Raw genomic sequence first — 21,972 nt, 5'->3', positions numbered from 1 at the left:
TTCCTTGTGAGGAAGAAGCATTTTGGAAGTGAACGTGTGAAAGCATCTTTTTCTTAGATCAGTTTAGAGTTTCCTCATCTTTCTGTGACTGCATTGATTTGCCAGTCATCTTGATTTTTCCACTTATTTGTTGTTGTATGTTTGGTTTTGCTTATCTTTTTTGTTGTTGTCTCTTGCCTGCTTGGGAACTTGCATATAAACTTCCCTTTCTGTTGGTTTTAGAACTGTGGAACCATTGGAATATTACAGAAGGTTTTTGGTGAGTGAAATATGTGTGTATAAATTGCTTGTAATCAACGTTTTCTTTCTTACTTCTTCTCTTCTAATTTGCCTGTATGGAAACCTGAAACTATAAGGGAAGAGAAAAAAAACAGCTGGCTGAGAAGGGTAATAATTTAGGTCTAATGTGATAGTGAATTGGTGCAATTTCTAGCTTAAGGTTCAGGTGTTGTACAGTTTCTGACTGGTGGTATTTGAATGCTGGGGATTTTTTTGGGGGGGATATTTAGTGATTTTTGGTTTGTTGTCTGTCTTTCTTCAGTTCACTCTAAGAGCTCCACCAGGTGGGGATGGGTGAGGGGAATTGCCTACAAAATCTAAAAAGTGCAGATGAGTAGAAACTCTCATTTTAAGGTATCATTGAGTATTCATTCTTGGGTAATATTCTGAGTCTAGCCTGTAGTACTTACCCTTGAGAAAAATCAATATATTGATTTTTCTAAATAAATTATGGTACCTTAAAAACACAGGGATTTTGGGGAGTCCATCAGGTTTTCCCTAGTATTTTTGTAACTCTGTATTTCTGCTAAAAAGAAGAGAACACTGTTTTATATGAACTCATGTATCATGGATATTACGAAATAAGATGTGTTTTCTGCTTCGAACTTTGTCATTTTATGTTTAGAAAGAGAACTGCCGACCTGATGGAAGGGAGTTAGGTGAATTCCGGGCGACCACTGTCAACATTGGCAAGTACCTACTTGGAATAATGATAACGGGGGAGGTGTTTTATTCTCAGGTTATAATAGTTAGTGACCCTAGTGACTTAATAATCAGTTTTCTTGGTGCTTGCATTTTGAAACAAGAAAAAGGAAGGACTTTTTTTATAGTTTCAACAAGCATTAAAGAGAATGCCTGGAACAGTAATGCATTTGAGCGTTATTACTCAGTTCTGCTCCCAGGCTGGGATGCATAACACAATTTGTGTGGTTGTGGAATTTTGTCTCTAAGACCAGCAGCATATGTTATAGATGCTGAAGGCAGTGTCTACTCATACACTGATCTGTGCATCTGCAAAGAGGCAATGACTCCTCGCTTCTGCTTTGTTGCTTGATGAGCAACTGTCTCAAGCAGAGGCAAGACATCTCTTACGGAGTGAACAGCAGCACCTTACCCACCCTTCTTACACCTTGTGATATACACCACCACAGAATAGTTGCTGGGAGTTGCTCAAACTTGACACTGCAGGTACCTTCCGTTGTACAGCACTGCTTTCCGTTAGGTCTTGCTGTGGGCCAACCAGAAAATGGGCCATCTAAGGATGGTAACCATCTATGATTTCTGCTTAAAAAAATAAGAGTAGGGGTCAGTGTTGCATTCAGTCCTGTACAACATCTCCGTTAATAATATGGATGATGGGGCAAAGTCTACCCTCAGCAAGTTTGGGGATGACACCAAATTGGGTGGAGCGGCTGATATGCTAGAGGGTTGTGCTGTCATCCAGATGGCCCTCAACAGGACTGACAGAAACCTCATAAATGGGAAGGGGATAAACCAAGTCTGGTACCTCCCACCTGGGATCAGCTGACTCCCATCTGCCCACCAGCTAAGCCTTAACCCACAACAGGGAGAAACAGTCTCAGGCACCAGTAGATGCTGTGGGCTGCTCAGCTGGAAAACACCTTGTCAGAAAAGGAGCAGGGAGTTGGGTTGGACACCAGACTGAACATGAACCAGCAGTGTGCCTGCTGCAAAGGCAGCCAGTGTTACCCTGCTTTGCATTAGGAAAAGTATTGCCAATGGGTGAAGGGAGGTGATCCTTTCCCTCTGCTCAGCACTGGTGAGGTCACACCTGCAGCGCTGTGTTGAGTTCTGGGCTCCCCAGTACAACAGAGACATGGACATATGGGGAGAGAAAGCTGAGAGGAGGGTCTTATTGAGGTACATAAATACCTCAAGGGAGGGTGTAAAGAAGACAGAGCCAGACTCTTTTTAGTGGTGCCTAGTGACAGGACATGAGACAGTGGGTGCAAACAGAAACACAGGAGGTTGTCTGTGACCATGAGGGAACATATTTTTAGTGTGAGGGTGAGCATTGGCCTAAGTTGCCCAGGAACATTGTGAAGTCTCCATCCTTAGAGATATTGAGAAGCCATGTGGACACAGTACTGGGCAACTGGCTGTAGGTGGCCTTGCTTGAGCACAGGGGCTGGCCCAGATGATGTCCAGTGGTCCCTTCCAGCCTCAACCATCCTGTTTGATTCCATGTGATTGAATGTTTGATACAGTGGTTCTGTTCCAACCCTACATTCATCAAGACCGCTTGGCCTGTTCTAAATGATGGAAAGTATACGCTTTGTGGTGGTGGGTGCTATTTAAGGCTCTTTGAATGGAAAGCCAGCCTTTATTGAACAGCACTTTCTCTCTTCAGGTTCAATTACCACTGCAGATGGTTCTGCCTTGGTGAAGTTAGGAAATACTACAGTGATTTGTGGAGTCAAAGCGGTATGGTTGGCTTTTATTTTAACTTAGCTGGTAGCAGAACTTGTGTGTTTGTGTTTGGAATGAATCTCCTGCAGAGTTACAGCAATGTGCCAGTCAGGCATGGTTATAGTCTTTTACCTGAGTTTCTTTTGGACATGAAAGTTAATGTGTAATTTAATTGTCTAATCCTACCCCTGTGGTCTGAGAATGTGTATTTTTGTGATGTGTATGGGGAAAGAAATATAGAAAAATAAAGTCTGTTACTTCTAAATAAAAGCTATAGAATTGAAGAATTACTGCATATTGCTCAATAAATGCATTGGTAATTAGATGGGTGGACTATAAGTGCCTTGTTACCTCAGCTTTACTGCTGGCCTGCCATGAACTTTGTGATACATTACTGCACATCCCCCTGTTGAGTTTTTTCCACGGGAAAAATACAGACAGGTGCTGATGAAAATAGCTCTTGTAAATCTCATTGTAAAGCTAACTGGAAAGAAAAATTGCATACTGCATAGCTTGAAAGGATTTTTGTACAAAATTCAGCTCTTCGTTTTCTTCTTGTTTTCTTCAGGAACTTGCCACACCCACAGCAGATTCTGCTGATAAGGGATATATTGGTAAGCTTTTCAGTATGGATCTTACTCAGGCCTTGTATTGCTTCATCTAAAAGGCTGTAATAGTGGGACAGATTGAGTGTGTTGTGATGAATTCAAAAGAGAAAGAATTTGGGTAAAATTCTGTCCTTAAAATCAGTGGTACTTCAGAAACTTCAGGATTCTTGGTGCTCTGTTTCTGAGGTTTTCATGTAAGGCTTCCTTCTTATTAATGCTTCCAAGTGAGACTGAAAACAAACCTGCAGCAGGAAAAACTGTGCATTAAGAGGGGGAACCTAACTCATCTGTAAGAGACTGTATCCTGCAAGGTTGTACAGAAGCATGTTAACTTTTGTCTTGAAGTCCCAGAAGACAAAAAAATGGCAACAATTACATAAACCCTGCTTATTTGTCAGAGAACTGCTGCTTCAGGTTTCTTTTGAAATAAAATAATACTGTGGAACTGAGAGCTTACACCATATTCTCTTTTTGTAGTGCAGCTTCATGCTGTTTTCAGTGAACTTGATTCTCTTTAGAGTTCTGGGGTTTTTTAAATGAATGTTTACATATGTTTGTGCTTCAAGTCTAAAGCATTAGGTATTAATGGTTGATTAAAAGCAGACAGCATACCAGTAAAGTCAGGCAGTGGATGAAAATGCTGTTGTTTCTTGGTCTACTTAAGAATGCTTAACACCTAAGGAAGAGTTTGCGTGTGGTCATGATATTTGTAGCAGGACTGCAAACAGAAAATGGTAGTTAGGAGTACGTGTTTCACCATGGCATACATAGTTTCTGAGTAGAGTACTACAACTTCTTTCATGCAGTGTTGTGTGTAGCTTCAGTTTTGAGGAGAGAAATAGGAAGGCTTGACTGAAAAATTTTTGGTTTTGGCTTTCCTTTGAAATGTGTAAAATGCTTTAAAGAGTGTTTATTGTCTTATTTCTATTTTTGTATCCCATTGCCTGCTTTCTTTAGTTTACAAATAACGATTCTTGCTCTTTAGTTCCGAACGTAGAGTTTCCATCCCTCTGTTCAATGAGATTTCGCTCTGGACCACCTGGTGAAGAGGCTCAAGCAGCAAGCCAGTTCATTGCAGATGTGATTGAAAAGTAAGAACTGTCTTAGTGCATTCAAAACATTAAACAACACTGCAAGACAGTTTTGTCTTTCCTGATTTTCATTTTATTTTAGTTCACAGATGATAGCAAAAGAAGATCTGTGTATAGCAAATGGCAAGGTAAGTTGTATCTCAGAATGAAGAAGGACTTACTAACAAGATCACTGTGTTGAGATGCTAAAGAAGGTATTTGGGGTTGTAGGCTGTTTTGTTGGTTTTGCTTTTAGTCTTCATAGTTTGGCTTACTTCTGAAGTGTAAAAATCATATGATAGAAATAAGTATTTTCATTCATGTGGCTAGCATTTCTTAGATACTGCACCATTTGCTTAGCTGCTGTAATATCTTACATGTGCAAACCTTTCTTGATAGCTTGCTTGGGTGTTATACTGTGATATCATTTGCCTGGACTATGATGGAAACATTTTGGATGCCAGTACCTTTGCTTTGTTAGCAGCGTTAAAAAATGGTAAGTCTTCTCTACAGCAAGAGGCTCTCTGGTTAGTGTTGCTTAGAGAAATATATTGGCTTTGAATCATCATGACTGAGTAACTGTTTCACAATTCCTTAAGGCTGTTTTTATCCTGTCATTTCAATGCTAAATTACTAAAACACAAGGGGATGGAGTCAGGGACAATGGGTGGAAGTTGAGGCATAGGAAGTTCCATGCAAACATGAGGAAATTTTTTTTCACTGTGAGGGTGACAGAACACTGGAACAGGCTGCCCAGGGGCGTTGTGGAGTCTCCCTCTCTGGAGATACTCAAAACCTGCCTGGATGTGTTCCTGTGTGATCTGGTGTAGGTGATCCTGCTCTGGCAGGAATTGGACTTAGATGATCTTCTGAGGTCCCTTCCAATCATTAACATTCTGTGATTCTGTGTAATACAAAATGCAAATGATAGTATGGCTGCCAGAGGTGTGTAACAACTGGGGAGTAGCATTTTTTTGTATGAGTACTGCCACTCTTTTACAGGACTAATAGCTATTCTGCCATGTGTTGTTCTGTGTCAGAGATTTGTATCTTTCAGCAGTGGTTCTAAACAACTTCAGTGTCCACATCAGGGTCCAATCCTGTTGATCTATTTTTGTGTAGGCAGAGTAAGTTGTTTGGGGCTTTGCTTATTTGTCACAATAACAACTGCTTAATGCATTACAATTTTTCAAGCATGCAACATGTGGATTGACTGTCGGCAGGCATGTGGGTTATAAATGCATGTAGGAGGCAGTGTGAAAGGAAACTTAACAGCAAGGCCTCGTTTTTCCAGCTATGAGTTGCTTGCCTTTGAGTTCCTATAGGTACTTTGCTCATGAATTCTGTCTCCATCACTGGGTTGTCAGAACAAGAGATATCTAAGGATTAGATTGCAGTGTTTCTACAAATACATAAAATGAGATGAGATGGTGTGGCTATTTTTTATGTGTCTAGTAGGCTTTTTGGGGAAAACTACTTATTTGTTAAATAGGACTGTGAAGTATTGTAATTGTGTAGTATTTTGGAAGCAAGGGAGAGTTACTCTGAGGAGAGAAAAAAATACTTCTTTGAAAGAGTAATTCTAAGCTACTTTCCCCAAATTAATGATTTTGTGTGTGTGTGCAGAACACTGCTAATGTGGCCAAAACTCTCTTCTGTTCGATTTTCAGTGGCTTTTAAGAGCAGCTTAAATATTTCAGTAGTCTTGGATATGTCTAGGCCTACTATACACCCATGTCTAGTATGCTTTAATATTATACCATTGTAATGTTTTCACCTCTTCAGTTCAATTGCCATCAGTTACTATAAATGAAGAAACTGGTTCATCAGAAGTTAATTTAAAACAGAAGAATCCTCTGATTATCCGAAAGCATCCAGTGGCCACATCATTTGCCATATTTGATGAGTAAGTTCATAACTGGTTTGTATGTTTGAAAACAACTGGGTACATAGAGAAAAAAGTGTGAAGAACGAGGATGCTACCAATGATGTTTCTGCACTTCCTATGCACTTTCCTGGTGAAGAGTGTGAAGTCTTGGTCACTGCTGTTTCGCATGATCTTAAATCTGCAGCCTCTCTTGGTGAGCTGACCCATAGTTCTGTGATGTGAGTGAGTATGCAGCACAAAACGAAGTCTGTCCACCTTCTTCCTGTGACTTAAAGCAGAACTGGTTCCCAACCTAAAAGATACGCTTGAACACCAGGGAGGAGGTATTGGTTTATGTTTTTGCATTATCTATGAGATGCAAGAATGTCACCACCAATGCAAGTAACATTTTAAACGCCTATGTGAACAACTGATAGAGAAGATGGCAATTTTTGAGCAGCTTATACCAAAGATTGAGTCAGCAGAGAATGAAAGAATGGTCCAGTTAGAACAACAGAATCTGTGGATAACTGAAAACAATTACCCAAGACAAAGTATGACCAGCACTTTAAGTCATTGTTCATGTAGTTAAAGAATCTCAGACTTCAGAATAATCACATGTGGTAACTTCTCACCTGAAATAGTTTGCTGGTTCTTTATTAGTCCAAGTAGTATGTGTTCTGCTGGTGTTTATGAGAAGTGGATTTATTTGTGGTAGTATGCCTTTGAAAGTTACAAAATGACAACTAAGATACTGCTGACTGCATTATGAATCTGGGAAAAAGGTTTAGGTATATTTTGGGGGTTATGGCATATCAATCTCTGTTCAGAGAAGCAATAAACAGCCCTTTCATTCAAATATGAGATGGGGTGAAGGGAGCAGTAAACTCAAATATTGACCAAGTGATTACTAAGATTAATCAAAGCAGAAAGTCATCAGTACTTTAGAGAACTTCTGTTAGTTATTTTAATACCAGTTCTTTGACTAGCACAACAGGCAGACAGTTGTCAGTAGGATATTGTTTGCACATAAATCACAGGTACTTGCCAATAGCCAAAAAAGTTGCCCTTGGAGGAAAGCTTTCAGTGACTGGCTGTTGGGCTTTGTTCTGTGCACTGAAACTGACTTGCATCGACTTACTCAAGTCTCACTTTAGCTCTTGAAACTAAGTATCAACGAGATACGTGCTTGTGTTGTGTGTGGATTTTGTTGTGTATTGTTTTTTTTTAATCTGGTTTATTAGTTTTGTTACAGGTGTTGACACAGCCCTCTAAAAAGCATATTCTGTCCATACTCTGGCTTCCAGAAACTTTTTTGTCTCCCCCCTGGCTGCCCAGGGAGGTGGTGGAATCACCATCACTGGAAGTGTTTAAAAAGAGACTGTATGAGGCACTTAGTGCCATGGTTTAGTTGATTAGATGGTGTTGGGTGATAGGTTGGACTTGATGATCTCAAAGGTCTTTTCCAACCTGGTTAATTCTGTATTCTGTATGTGAAAGCCCTCCCTGAGTAAATAAAATTTGTGGATTGCTGGTTATGTAGCCGTGGGCAGGGAGTGCTGGTGCAGAGCACTATGCCATGCCACAGGTGGCTCCTGTGGAGCCAGCCTCTACACAGATGAAAGTCTAATGCTTCACGCTCTCTATCTGTGTCATGCAATGGGCCAATGCTGCACAGGGCATGTGGGATAGAACAATGCCATAGGAGTTCAAACTGACAAACTCTTTCGTCCTTCCGGCTGTTTGTGTAATCTGCTGCCATAGCCTTGCTGTTGTTTTCCCCTCCACGCTTGTCACCGCTCAGCATAGGTGTATTCCAGCTAAATTGAGCTGGATTACATTGACACTAAATCTTAACTGGCCAGTGTGAACCGAGGCTTCACGAAAACTGCAGCTGAAGTATTTCCTGTCATACCTGCACTTCAGCCAAATGTTTGTTATGGGAGTGATTTTTTTTTTTCATTTTAAAATGAGGCTAGGGCTGAACAGTGATTGTTGAACTTTTTTACATTTCAGGTTTTTCTTATTGTGCAAAATTGGCTTATAGTTTAGGTCCTTTTTCCTTTTTCCCCCACTGGCTTGCTCTATTTTGAACTCATGGTTAAAAAATAGCTATTTAACCTCAGCATTGTGCATCATCTGTGATACAACAGCTTCTTTTGGCTGCCTTAAGGAACCCAGTAAATTAATTTTTGAACTATTCCCTTCCTGAAGCGGTGTTAAGAGTTCTTTGATAAGAAACTGAGAACAACTTTGGTGAATGTACTATTGGAAGTTTTGCATTAAGGTCTGGTAGAGATTCATGTAGCCTATATCTCAACCCAGTGCCCTTGTCTTTGTGTCACTATAAAACCAGTGAATCCTACTGCAAATGGCAGTTTAATGGCATTTTCCTGTAACATGTGGGTATTGCACATCTGTGAAATTTAGGCATTAAGCTGTACTTTGAACAGCTGGCATTTTAACACACACGTACACTGGAGTATGTGGAATTTCCCCCATTTATGGGGGTGTTTTGTTTGTTTGTTTGAAATCAGTGCATTCTGCTAAGAAAGCAGCTAAGCCTGAGAACTAAATAAAAGTATTTTGTAAACCTCAGTTATGTTACATACATACACTAACATGTCTGCACGTATTTTACTTTCACAAGCACATTACTGATTGTTGATCCAACTGCTGAAGAAGAAGACTTGGCAACTGGAACAGTAACTGTTGTAACTGATGACGAAGGCAGACTCTGTTCTGTCCATAAACCAGGTACTGTGAAGTTTATTACAGAGGAAACTACAATGATAACCTTCTCTTAACGTCGATGTTATATACCAGCTTTTCTTTGTAAAGTGTGGGTGCTTTATGGTAACAGACAATGCTGATTATGTGACTTGCTCCTTCAATTTTCAAAAAGATGGTGTGATAGAAGTTCAAAAAGATGTCACAGCTTGACCTACATAGAGCAAAAGGCAGGTTCTGAGCACATCTCCTGTTATAGCTGTAAGGCCTTAGACTGGAATTGGGGAAGCTGCTGTGCATGCCAAGTGAAAGCTGTTGATTGTTGAGAACTATTGTATTACTGAATACTCTCATCTGGGAAACTTCTTTAGAGATAGGAACCTAAGCAAAGTATGAAATCAAGTGATTCTCCTCTAATTTTTAGGAGGAAGTCCTATTACAGGAGCCAAGCTTCAGGACTGTATCACCAGAGCAATTACAAGACACAAAGAAGTAAAGAAGCTGATAGACAAAGTAATAAAAAGTGTAAAACCCAAGTGAACAAAAGGAGAGACGCTTTCAAAACTGGGATTTGTAAAAATTGTATTTGTTACAGTGTTCACAAACCTTTTATACTAAATAAACAAATACCAATACTACATTTACAAAGCTTTTTTTTTTTTTCCTAAAATGTTTTTCCACCCTTATACTATGTACAATGCTGCCAAGTGGTAAAAAATACAAGATAAAACATTCTGTTAAAAAATTAAGTGACTTAAGAAAACCAGACCTTAGCTCCTTTATAGATGAAATCTAAGGTCAATAGGGTTGGCTTCCAAACCCAGTTAATTTATTTCAGTGTAATATCAAAAGTTCATTTTCCCACCAGTAATATAAAACACTGGTTTGATTTTAAGCTGGAAAAAAGAAATAAATCCCCTCTGAATCAAAATTTCAGTTGGAGGGAGGAGAATAAAAAAAGAAGTCTCAGGATTTTGGAGGGGCTGGTGTGCCTCTTTTCCTTTTACTTTTTGAGTGGCTGCCTGAATGCTGTTGACGATGCAGGTGAGCTGCTTGTGCTGCTGCTGCTGCCATAGCCATTTGATGCTGCAAGAATCGCAACTGCTGCCATGGAGAATAGGGAGAAAAGGCTTGTTAGCATTGACTATAAAGCGATGTCTCATGTCAGGAAGAATGAAAGGAAGGGAAGGAGGGGGATAAAGAAAATAAAATGAAGCAGCACCAGGGTTGACAAAAGGAAAACACCATGTACTGGGGCAATGAGTACAGTCAAGCAGCACCAGTGGCACAGAAGCCTGCTAAGGGCATATCTAACATTTCACACGTACTTGGACAGCTTTGTTTCTTTGCCCTTTCTCTCCATTGCAGTAACTGCAGTAACTCAGCAACTTCAGTGAGTATTTAGATTACGTTGTCAATTTCTAACATAATACTTTTTTAATGTATGTAGTGCACATATTTTTTATATATATCACAAAGAGGAGACTGTGTTATTGTCATAATGTCTCATCCAAATGAGAGATGGCTTAAGGAATGCTTTGTGAGAGCTGTTATTTCCATGTAGTGACTGTAGCAGTGCTGGATCTGAACTTACAGGTGCTTACATTCATGCTGTTTTAAAATCTACTGGCACCTGGCAGAGCTTATGTACATATGTGCCACAAGCACTCCTTGAATGTTAGCAAATCAGGAAGGTGAATGGCTGTAAGGGAATAAAAATAAATTCAGTGCTCCAAGCTGAGGACCAGATTTTAAAATTTTCATTACATTGTTTGCTAAATCAATGTTTGTTTGGGTTTTTTTTTTAAAATGTTGTGAGACCATATAGAGATTAGCTAAAGAAAACACAAAGGGGCAGGATTTTGGGGGTTGGAGCTGAGAATTGTATTTTTAATTTATTTTTGGTTTTTTGAACACAGTCAGAGTGAAGTTGCTGGATTACTTGTATCTGTTGCTGCTGCTGCTGCAAGGCTTGTTGTTGTTGCTGTTGTAAGGCAGAAGAAAGCTGGAGTCTCTGCTGAGGAAGGCTTTGCCCAGGTCTGTTCATGGCAGAGCCAAGCTGAGACAACACTAAGAAAGGAGAAGGGGAAAGCAGGCAGGTCAAAGAGGTCAGGTCACGTTTGTAAGGGTCAGGGAAGGAAGACAAGAATTGAGTGTTAACAGAAAAGGAGGATCAATAGAATTAGTTTCAGAGTCAAACTGGAAACAGTGCAGAGTAAGTACACATGATATACATAGTTTGTTAGTTACAACATACTAGATTATGAAGTGCTTGTGGAAAAACAAGAGGTTTCTTGTACTGGATGTTGAGGACACAGCTGAACATTCCTCAATGAAGTCTGGCATAGAAGCTCTCTTTTTTCTATCACATATGACTTATTTTCATGTGATACTATGAATTTACTACACTTAACTGCCAAACATGCTGATAATAAATAGTAAATTGTTCTGATCTAGCATGACTTCAAGACCAAACTTCATTTCAGTATGAACTGATCAACATACACATTTAACTGCAAAAGGAAGCTCAGCAAGCACATACCTGTGGCTTGAGGTTGCATAAAATTCCCTACTCCCGTCAGGTTAATTACAGCAGCTTGTTGGGCAGATAATGCCTGATCTTGATTGGATGGACCTTGGTCCGAGCCCTAGCAAAAATGAAAAGCTTGATCCTTATTACCAAACTTCAGTATCAGTGAATAAGTAAACAAAGCTAGTGTGAGGGCAAACTTTTGAAGATCCATTTAGAAACATTCCAGCGCATGTAGATACAGGCTATAACACAGTCACTATCAAAGTTGAATGAACAGATACTGAATACCCCAAACCAGCTCTGTTTCAGCAGAGAAGCAGCATATTATGCTTCTTGCTCACCAGAAGTCCCACATGCTTGTCAGCTTCCCTGCTACAATCAGCAGAGACTACAGTTTATGGTTGTAATCGCATGACAATTTCCTGTCCCACTCCCAGCCCCAAAGTCTTCAGGTAACAGCTGAAGCCTTCCATGTGCAAAGGTTCTAACCCACCAAAGTGCGGAAAGTCTGAAATTTCAATTCACATTGTGCCTTAAGTAAAAAATAAACCCCTTACTTTTAAGATTTTATTTTCAGAACAGAGTAGTTCTCACAGTAATTGCACAAATGGAATGAGTGGAGTCTTACGTAGTGTCAAATGATGTCAAAGGGTACTATTAACTTAGGACCTCTTCTAGAACTGAAATTATGCATTGATTCATAATGTGGGAAAATAAAGTATTACATATGCAATTCAAGCCAACTGCAAGGATTTATCAGTCAGAAAGAAAAACAACCACCTGAACATTTGAGCCAGTGCATTTCTAGGAGTGGAATGCTCCTTTAGAATAACCATATGAAATCATGCTACTAGCATCTAGGTAAGCTTGACCAAATGATTGCACATTAAGAAGGCATCACCTTGATGAAGATGACTAAGAAAGACTGTATTACAAAGTCATAGAACCAACATTTGGGGAAAAGGCCTAAGCATGAGATGAGAATGTACATGTTCTGTTGGCATCAGAAAATTGTTGGGTCCTTTTGGGCTCAGGGGCTTTCCACAAAGCACTTGGATTACAGCACTGAACACATTGTTGTCCTTGGAGAAAGTGAAAGAATTCAGTATTCCTAACTGGTCATTTTAGGTAATGACCCCAGTTTTACTCTCTAATGTCCTGTAAGAGAGGGCAAATTAGCCAATGCAGAGAGATTGGTTTCCTCCAGAAGAACTTCCTGCCACAAGAAGGTCTAGGCTTATATTGTAAATGCCCTAGAAGTCCAAGGCATAGAAAACCCAACAGTAAGAGCATGTGTGAATTTTTGTTGTTGTTAGTAATTTAACTAGTAACTGACATTTGGATTCTAAGAACCAATCTGGAAGTTCCCCAGTAAACTGTCCCACATTCCAAAACAAGGCCTGTGACAGGGGAGACTATACACCATTAAAACATTTGAAAGAGGCATCTTATTTATGAACAGTCTACAGTAGCACAAGCAAAATCATCATGACAAAACAAGTATCCAGCAGAGACTATTTGGTAAACAGAAGTTTGCATGTCTGGGAGGGCAAAAGATAACACAAAAGCAGAGCAGCTGGTTTTCTCAAATTGCTACATTTGTGCTGGTGAAGATTTGTAAGCACAGGTAGAACCAACCCCTCAAAATGTGTCATTCTGAGAACAGCCTTATTCATCCTTTTAAAGGCTTCAAACTTCTTCAGCGCTTAAAGCCTTTAACACTGATTACAGGCAGCAATAGAGCAAGTGTCTTTAAGATTGCAGCTTTAAAGCCAAATGATGGTTTCTCCATCTTAAAAGAGAACAACGGCACAGCAGTGAGGATTATAAACCAGCTCACAGCAGTGTAAGAAAGTTTTAGTTGCTGTTGCAATCATGATGGTGCATTTCTCTGTTCATCTTGATGTACCTTAAACAGGACCACACTAAGCTGATTTTACACCACTCATACAGTGGGCTGTCTCCCTAGAGTCACACAATGCTTAGCCACTTGTTTTGTTATAGCTCTTCTATATGGGATATAAATAGAAGAGTGTAACTCAGCTCCAGCCAGGGCAATTAAGCCACTGCAACCTTTGCAGTTTGAGAAGATTTTGAAGGAAGACTTCCTTCCTGCTTCAGATTTGTTGGATAAAGGCTTATTTACTTGTGGACAAGGGGAGAACAGGAGGAACTGTTTCATCTGTGCACCCCAGGCTGAGGGGCTGTTAGCACACAGTTGTTCTCCCTGTTGCTGAAGGCTACAGGCTGCTAAGACTGTTGGTGGAGAGAACCTTGACAGCTGCTGTTACTGCAGAACCACCTGGAAGTTGTTGAAGATTTAAGAGCAAAAGGCATAATTCAAACTGCTGAGTTTCCCTACTGTCCTAGGATGAGCATGACATTGATAATGATGCTCTCCTTGGAGGTTTATTTTTCATTGGTTTTTATTTATTGGTGCTTTATTTGTTTATAAATCCTTCAAAAATAATTCCATTTACAGTTGCTGCTGTTTGTGAAAAAGCCTTATCCTCAAAAAACAAACCTGCTTTAAATTATGGTGAGATAGTTCCACAGGAAAATACATTTTTATTATTCTAATTACAAAAGTAGAGATTGTACTGCTACTGGAAATGGAAAGGCTTGTCTTCAAAAACACTGAACATTATTCTCCCTGTTGGAATATTCCATTTAATTTTAGTAGATTGCTTCCAAACACCAAGCTGCAAGGTCTGATGCAGGAAACTGTTAAACAGACTCAATTCCTCTTCCTTACTCCAGCCTTAATTGCACTGATTTCAGACAAATTGTTCTTGGCTTACATGGGTGGCAGAGGTAGCTTGCAAGGATATAGTTCAATGTGGAATCACACAAGGACAAGTATTCAATTTCATAGAAGAGCTCTACTCTGGCGTAACTGCCTCCTGTGCCTGTCCTTTTCCATGTTTCTGGAGAGTGTATAGAGTGGTAGAAGGAAGTAGCAAAGCTTAAGCTTATCTCTTTTTTTACTGGTATTAATTTTTTGAAGCGTGGTGCAACATTTGTGGAACGCTGAAGCTGCAATTCTGCACCTGTAACTTGCAGCTCATTTCAAGATCCAGGAATTCCACTTGGTTCCACAAACACTTCCTGTTTTGTTTTTACATGGAGCTCTGACATAATAAGCAACTTCTGCTCGTGTTTTTTATTTGAATTTTTCTTAATGGCAAGAAAACATTTACCAACCTTCTAAACTTCTTATCTTACATGAACTTCTGTTTCCAGTACCACAAGCTCTGTCAAGCTGTCACTGCACGTAACTCTGCATGCTGAGCTTGCCTTTTTAAGCATTGTACATGTAACTCCTGAGTGACTCTACTGTGCTGCTTTGTACTTTGAAAATAGTTGTAACTTGAGTTTAAAGAAAGATTTGGAGTAAAAGCTTAAGCAAATCCTGAAAATAGAAGACTGTATTTTCAGATTAATCTCTTGGATTCAAATGTCAGCAATTTTAGATTGTCACTGTGAACTGGATCTATCATTTTGACCTGGCGTCTTAATAGAAGTAGCTTTTTCTCTTATTCTGAGCATTTTAAATAAGGGTAAGTTTACAGTAAATGGTTGGTTTGATCAACTGGCTTCAAAGATTTGTGGTGGGCAATGCAGTAAGCAGGACTATACATGTCTCTAAATAAATATAGAAAATTTTCATTATTATTGTGTCCAAATATAACAATTACCTGTAGAAGATTTAAGGACCGAAGATTTGATGCATTTTTCAAACCAAAGGGGCTGCCTGTTAAAGAAAACACCTTTTTATTAGTAGGAAGTCTTTGTTTAATTATACATGTGTATTGCAATTAATACACCTTTCCACTGGGATTATTTCTAAGCATTTGGAAGCTGGTAAACTGCTAAGTGCTGCATTTTCCATAACGCTGATAAGTTCAAAGTTAGCCAGATGTAAAGTTAAAGAGAACTGACTAAACAGAAAGAAATATGTATTGTTATTGAAGAGTGTACCCTGTATCCTCTTAATGCCTTTACACAAAGGTGAATGTGAAGAGTCACAGCAGTTACTCTTCAGTGATTCTTCTGGCTTTAAAAAAAACTTTACTGTTTGTACAGTAAATCCAGAAATGTTCAAGAGCTTAATGAAGTAACAGGCTCTTAGTTTCTCAATCATTCACAGAAGCAATCCCCCTTAAAATCTTAGCAATTGTCCACCCACCTCCCCCAAGAGCTGCTGGCAAAAGGTTATCTGACTTATAGAGCTTCTGTCATTACTCCACATGGCACTCCTCAAAGCTATGCTAAAACAAGATGTACACGTAGCAAGATGCGAGGTGGGTACAGAACTGACAGAACCAGTCCAGTAAAACAGTGGCTGCCAAACAGAATCCCTTGAGGTTTTCCATGGCCCTAGCTTAGCTCACTACTCCCAAATGTGAAGTGGGCAACAGTGTAGCATTGTACAGATCTGTGACACCAAACTGGTAAAGGCTGATAGTGCTTGAAAGGACAGAATTAGAATTCAAAATGATTCTAGTTAATTGAAGAAAGGGTCCAAAATTCAGTAACATTGAATTAAAAAAAGACAAATGAGAAGGTACAAAATTGTGAGCAACTAGCTTTGTGTCTATATACAGCAAGAAAGGACAGGAGAAGGTACAGTAAGTCACAAACATATCCGAAATCATCCATACCACAAACTCCAGAACACAGAGAAGAACCTCTACACACAGTTTACATTTATAAAACTCATTGTCACAAGCTGCTGTAGATTCCAAAAATAAAAATGTATTCAAAAACCAATTAGCTAAATCCACAGACTAGAAGTCTAGCATGGAATATTAAGCCCAAAGATCCATGTTTGTAGTCTTCAGCTAAGAAAGTCTGAAAGCTGTAGATTGCCAGAAGAGGTACAATTGTATACAAGGAACGTTTTTGCTTCACACTTTTGTCTCATCTTAAACTCTCTCTTACATATCCTCTTATGGTGACTGGCAGAGACAGAATATAAGCTGACTGATTTTTGGCCTAACCCAGTAAAGCATTCTTACGTTAAGGTAATGCCGCTGAAAAAAAACCAAACAGATAAAAAATAAGCAGACCTCATTTAGGCAAATGTTAACAGGAATGTTGTGAAAGAGATGAGATGCATTTATTCTGCTGTGCTCCATAGTAGTAAATCAGCCAAGCTCAGGCTTGTGTCCAGTTTTGGTTATCACATTTTAAGAAGGATGTAAGCAAATTGGACAGTCTAGAAGAGAGTGACAGGATTATGAAAGGTTTCAAAAATATGAGCTATCAGAAAGAGAAGACAAATGTGGGACATGACAGCGTGTTTGATACTTAGAAGGTAAAGAGAAAGGGTGGATGACTACTTTTCATGTCTGCAAGGAACAGGAGGAAAAAAATAATTTAATTTGCAATTAAGGAGATACATCATAATTAGAAGGAAACATTTTGTACAGATAATAAACTACTCCAAACAGTTAGAGAAAGATGGGAATCTTCTTAGGTGAAGGTAATTTAAACCCTGCTTTAATGTCTAATGAAGTACACTAATTTATATTATCATCTTTGAAAGCAATAAGGAACTAATAATTGTCCTACTAGAATAAAGCAGCACCAGTGACAGGGTAATACACCCTGCATATTTAAAAAGTAGGCCTGTCTATAAAGTTAGTCATGCCTTTTTTCCTGTCAGTCATCACCATCCAAGTTGAATTTGATTCTGGAGTCTCTCTCAAATGCCCTACTGAACATACCAATCAATCCAGGTTTAGAGCATGTTTTGCCAGTCCAGCCCCTCAAAAATCCATTTCAAAGAATTTCAAACACAGCTCATGCTTGGAACACAAAAATACTCGTGGCTCCTGAGCACCAGTCATCAAATACACAACCTATGCACACAACAGCTGGTTTTGTCCACCTTTCTTACAATATGTTTTCACACTGTCCCTACCTGAAGGGTGGCTTTTCAACTTATTTGCACTAACCTGCTTGAGAGGCAGACTGCATCGCAGCAGGCAGCGCACTTGGTACCAGACCTCCTGATGGTAAAATGCCACTCAGATTTATACCTGCAGGGGCTATGGCACCAGTGTTGCACCCCAACATAGGGTTTGACCCGCTCATCAGTGTCTGTGCTCCACTGTAGAAGAGGAAAGACAACACATCAAACCCAAGTGGTATGAGTAAATACTCGTCAGTTTTTGCCCTCTGTCTCATGACAAGCAAACCAACTGTTTTCTGTAAATAGGATTACAGACAAAGCATCAAGGCAGAATGACAAACTGTGACACCTAGGGCATAACAAATACACAACAAACCCAAATGTTTTTTCCGTTGGTACAATCTATGAAAAATAAACCACAAGTGGTTCTTTTATTCTAGAAATACTGAGAGATCAACCGTCTTCAAAATGGTTGTACTATTGTAACAGAACGTGAAGGAACAGGTTTGTGTTTTCTTTTTGTATTATATACACCAAAAAAACCAAAAGAAAAGGCATCCAATTCATCAGCAGTGGTCAACTGTGGAACACCTTGGAGCAGTCAAGTGTCTGATGCTTGCATCGAAGCACACCATGTGTCTTACATTGCCCATCCTATATTGATCATAGAATTTCTTATATTTAGAAATGCAGTCCACATTACCCCATACAATCTATTCTTGACAGCAGCATTTTTATTTTATCACAAAATGAGTTTGAAGGATTAAAGAATATTTAACTTCAGTTAAATTGCTAAAAACCTGATTTGTGTTTCCTTGTATTTCACATCCAATCTTTCAATCATAGTAAAGCGCCTACTGAATCTCTTTCCACTCTTCGTTTAGAGCGGTCTGCATATGATATTTCACCTCTTCTCTGATTAATGAAAGAAGTTTTCATAAAGAGCAAGACCTCAAAAACCATTTAAACTAAGGTTAAGCTTATAAAATTAAACTATACATAAAGCAATAAAAACCTTTCTTAATGTTCTCATAGTAGTTGCCTTATGTTTGAGAAATACAAACAGTTTCTAGTGGCTTTTCAATCCATATTACAAAATCAGTAATCTTTTTGTATGGCAGATCCAGAAATGTATCTATCCTAATGGATGCTGGACAGTCCAGTACCACTCCCAAACTCCCACCACCACCACCCCAACCACCAACGGCAAATTAAAAAAAGCATTGTAACAAAAAACTTACCACACAGAGCCCACTACATTGATGAAGTTAAGTCCTGCAGGGTTTGCCATGACCTGGGTGGAGGTTGTTCCTGTAGTAATGGATGTTACCATGGTGGAAAGAGGAATGGTCATTACAGGCAGTGCCTGGCTCAGAGACATCTGCTGCTGAGCAAACGGGGTTAACAAAGTGGGCTGAGGGGTGAAGCCTGAATCTTGGGGAGTAGGGATGGCAGAAGGGGTAATAGGAGTTGAGCTCTGAGCATCAGGAGGGTGTGGGGTCGATGAAGGGGTGTTGGTTGGAGTAGGAGTAGATGATTTAGGAGTTCCAGACCCTGCTCATTGAGAAAAATAGAAAGTACTAGTTTGTTATAAAAGGCCAGTCCTTTTTGTATAATAAGGTTAATGGAATCTTATTTAGCACTGACAATTTGTTCCTCAGACTGCAAGTGTTAATTTCTGCACGACACGAGTGTTGCAGCACGCACTCATTGTTAAGGATGCAGTAGAATCACACAGAAAGCTCATTCCCCATGCTTAATTCCTTAAGCCATACACAGATTTGTATCCTCCATTAAGTCCTTCAATAATTTATCATACACTGTCATAACTCCATTCAGAAATACATAAATTAAATAAAACACCCCTAAAAAATTCTTGGTGACCGTTGTAAGCTTATTAATGTTTCTGCCCTCAAGTGTTAAACATATAATCTCTATGTACTGCCTGCACAATTGCATCATGTTAAAAACATATCATGGAAAACAACAGATTCAACAAAGAACACAGACTGTTTCAATAATCATGGGGTTGGCCTAAATTTCATCAGATAGCTGATCTCCCATGTGCCAAATTTTGATCAATTAAAAATATTTTTAGAAATGTTTGAATGTACCAGAGGGTAATACTGCATCTTTAAAAGTTACTGTGCAATTCCTTGTTCTTAAGCGTAGTATGCATAGCTAGATTTCTTGTGGATGCAGTAAGAATAGTTTGTCAATTGAAAAACAAAAGCTCCCATAAACATGAGGTGTGGCTTTTTGTTGTTTCTTTGGGAGGGTTTTAAGTTTGTTTTGGTAGGGTTTTTTTTTTGGGGGGGGGGGGGTTCTTTGTTGTTCTTTTTTTTTCTTTTAGGGGGGGTGGGGTGTTTGGTTTTTTTTTTTGGTTGGTTGGTTTTTTTAGCTTTCATGTCCTGCAGAAAGAAAGTAAACAAATGTGAACGTTCAGCTGTTGTGACCGGAGCCTTAAAGTAACAACTGTGTGCAGCAGATTGACACAGTTCATAGCACTAACATAAAACCAGAGTAAGTACGTTGGAAGAATTTTCTGACTTGTCCTTTTTTCTTTGTGCAAAACAAGAAGGCAGAAAAGTTACACTTTTTGAGCTACCCAGCTTTTGAATTATTTAATGCAAAAAGCATATTATAATACTGTGCAGGATTACTGGAACGTGCAGTGTACAATTATTCATTAAAAAATGAAAAGCCTGCAGCTTTGATTTCTCTTTGTACAAATCTGTTCGCGAAGTGTCTCAAGACGCATACATATTTTTAAAGCTGTTCACGACCTGTAGCTATGGTTACAACGATCCTGTCAGTGTTGAGGAAAATACTTCGACTAGGATGCTACTTATTACTAGAATTTACATTTTAACACCTGGGAGTATGGTGCTATCGCCATCAGCATCACCACCACACTTGCAATCAGCAATGATTTGTAAAACAGTGTAGGAGCGCTTTAAAAAAGTCATCTTATTGTTTATTGTATCACCACCTTAGGACTGATCAGATTATATACATACATAGAGATACAACTGCACCAGCTCCTAGAACATTTAAAACCCGAGATGCTTAAATTATGTAAAAGCACACTGATCTAACATACTGTTTTTACACTGGAGGGAAAAAAAAAAATATAATAAAAAAAATCTACACTTTGGAATTTCATCTCATCACACAATCTACCAGCCTTTCATAAAAGAGATCATCATACTAATTGCATAAAAATGTATTAAAACGTATACACAGAGGGTGCATACATATATACAGAAAGAACGAACACAGTTACAATAAACATGAAATACATACAGTGAACAAGAGACCTGCCTCAAGCTGCACAACTTATACAATTTACGGTACACTGTACACTTAAGTTTCATTGTTCCACAGGTTAAGAAGTTTATCTCAGGAAGCATTTATGCAAAAGCCTAAGATTTAATGGAGAATTTAGGTCGTGACTCACTTTGTGAAGAGCTTGCAGGGGACATGGCAGCTGGAGAAAGCATGCTAACTTGATTAAGATCCATAGATTGTTTCCGAGAAAGACCAGGAGGCTTAGAAGAAGGAGGAGGAGTTGGGGACTTTAGGTGGCCACTTGACTGTTGTGGACTAAAAATATTACCTGAAAATGCATAATTAAAATACATCATTGTTCTGCGAGTACATGTTAACGTGAATATGTCAGAGTGTGATTTTGTGAACAATATAATCAGAAATTAAAAAAGAAAATTATGCTCTTTTAACAGATAAGACACACATCTTTCTTTTTTTTCCATTAAATCTTTACTCAAGAGATGTCATTTTACAACAGGCAGAACATGTGAAAAGGAAACGCCAGAGTCAATGAATAATTACCTGAAGAGCTACTTCCTGAACTTGAAGGTAATTTGATGGGAGGAGGTCGGTGTTTTACACCTTTCCCCAATACTGAAGACTGAACAGAGCCTGATATACTTTCTGGCTGCTAGGAGGAAAGAGAAATTAACACTACCACAGCAATATGAGCTTCCACATATTTGACAGAAAAGACAATTCAATTCATTTGTACTAGACTTCTCAAACTCATGACAAAATTCCCTTCAAAATTTTCAGACTTCTCTTTTGTTTTAAAAACATAACCTATGACACACTCTCTTTAAGCAAAATGCCTACCATCAAGAGGCAGCTTTAAAGCACTGATACAATTTAAACCAAGCAAAACCTTTTAAAACAATGAAGCAGTTTCATTTTTCTCTGCAGTTTTGAAATTCTTGTTAGTAATTTTGACAACTTTAAGAGTGACAGATGCACTTGAAATAAAAAGACAATTTGGTCTTGAAAAATTACTCCCTTTCATTCATTCACCAGCTGTACATATCTGCCATTTCCAACAAAGACAGATTTAGAGAGCAGAATCAGATTTCCTGATTCTGGGAACAGGAATTTAAATAGATACAGGAAAGTTCTGAATGTGCAGAAATCAACACACATTTTTCTCCCCAACTTCAATGTGATCAGAGCTCTGCTAACTTTTTTAGAGTGCTCCCTTTTTGTTTGTT

At 38.9% G+C, this 21,972-nt stretch overlaps 2 protein-coding genes across 9 annotated transcripts in view; one reads left to right on the top strand and one right to left on the bottom strand.

The window, feature by feature from the left end:
* Positions 1-208: 208 nt before the first annotated feature.
* EXOSC8 (exosome component 8) lies at positions 209-9,542 on the top strand (the record flags this gene model as incomplete). The annotated part of the gene is made up of 10 exons (XM_009902825.2): positions 209-259; positions 905-968; positions 2,651-2,724; positions 3,278-3,323; positions 4,303-4,408; positions 4,491-4,536; positions 4,787-4,883; positions 6,173-6,293; positions 8,905-9,011; positions 9,409-9,542. Coding segments are annotated over 10 exons (828 nt in total), but the record flags the coding sequence as incomplete, so codon positions are not given.
* A 434-nt stretch (positions 9,543-9,976) lies between these two features.
* Positions 9,977-21,972, bottom strand: part of SUPT20H (SPT20 homolog, SAGA complex component) — a 30,558-nt gene continuing 18,562 nt past the window's right edge. For 2 of the 8 annotated variants that reach the window (XM_054164824.1, XM_054164825.1), the window contains exons 17-23: positions 21,290-21,398; positions 20,898-21,056; positions 18,679-18,991; positions 17,481-17,635; positions 15,216-15,271; positions 11,527-11,632; positions 9,977-10,088 (exon numbers count right to left, since the gene is read on the bottom strand). In XM_054164824.1, the coding sequence (XP_054020799.1) occupies positions 9,988-10,088; positions 11,527-11,632; positions 15,216-15,271; positions 17,481-17,635; positions 18,679-18,991; positions 20,898-21,056; positions 21,290-21,398 (999 nt within the window). In that variant the 3' untranslated portion in view covers positions 9,977-9,987. The remainder of the gene's footprint in view (positions 10,089-11,526; positions 11,633-15,215; positions 15,272-17,480; positions 17,636-18,678; positions 18,992-20,897; positions 21,057-21,289; positions 21,399-21,972) is intronic. The other 6 variants (XM_054164826.1, XM_054164829.1, XM_054164828.1 and 3 more) reach the window with 5 other exon arrangements.

Source organism: Dryobates pubescens, chromosome 10, assembly GCF_014839835.1.
Source record: "Dryobates pubescens isolate bDryPub1 chromosome 10, bDryPub1.pri, whole genome shotgun sequence".
Lineage (NCBI taxonomy): Eukaryota > Metazoa > Chordata > Aves > Piciformes > Picidae > Dryobates > Dryobates pubescens.
Note: the sequence above shows the minus strand (reverse complement) of the source record. Positions and strands in the feature narration are given on the sequence as shown.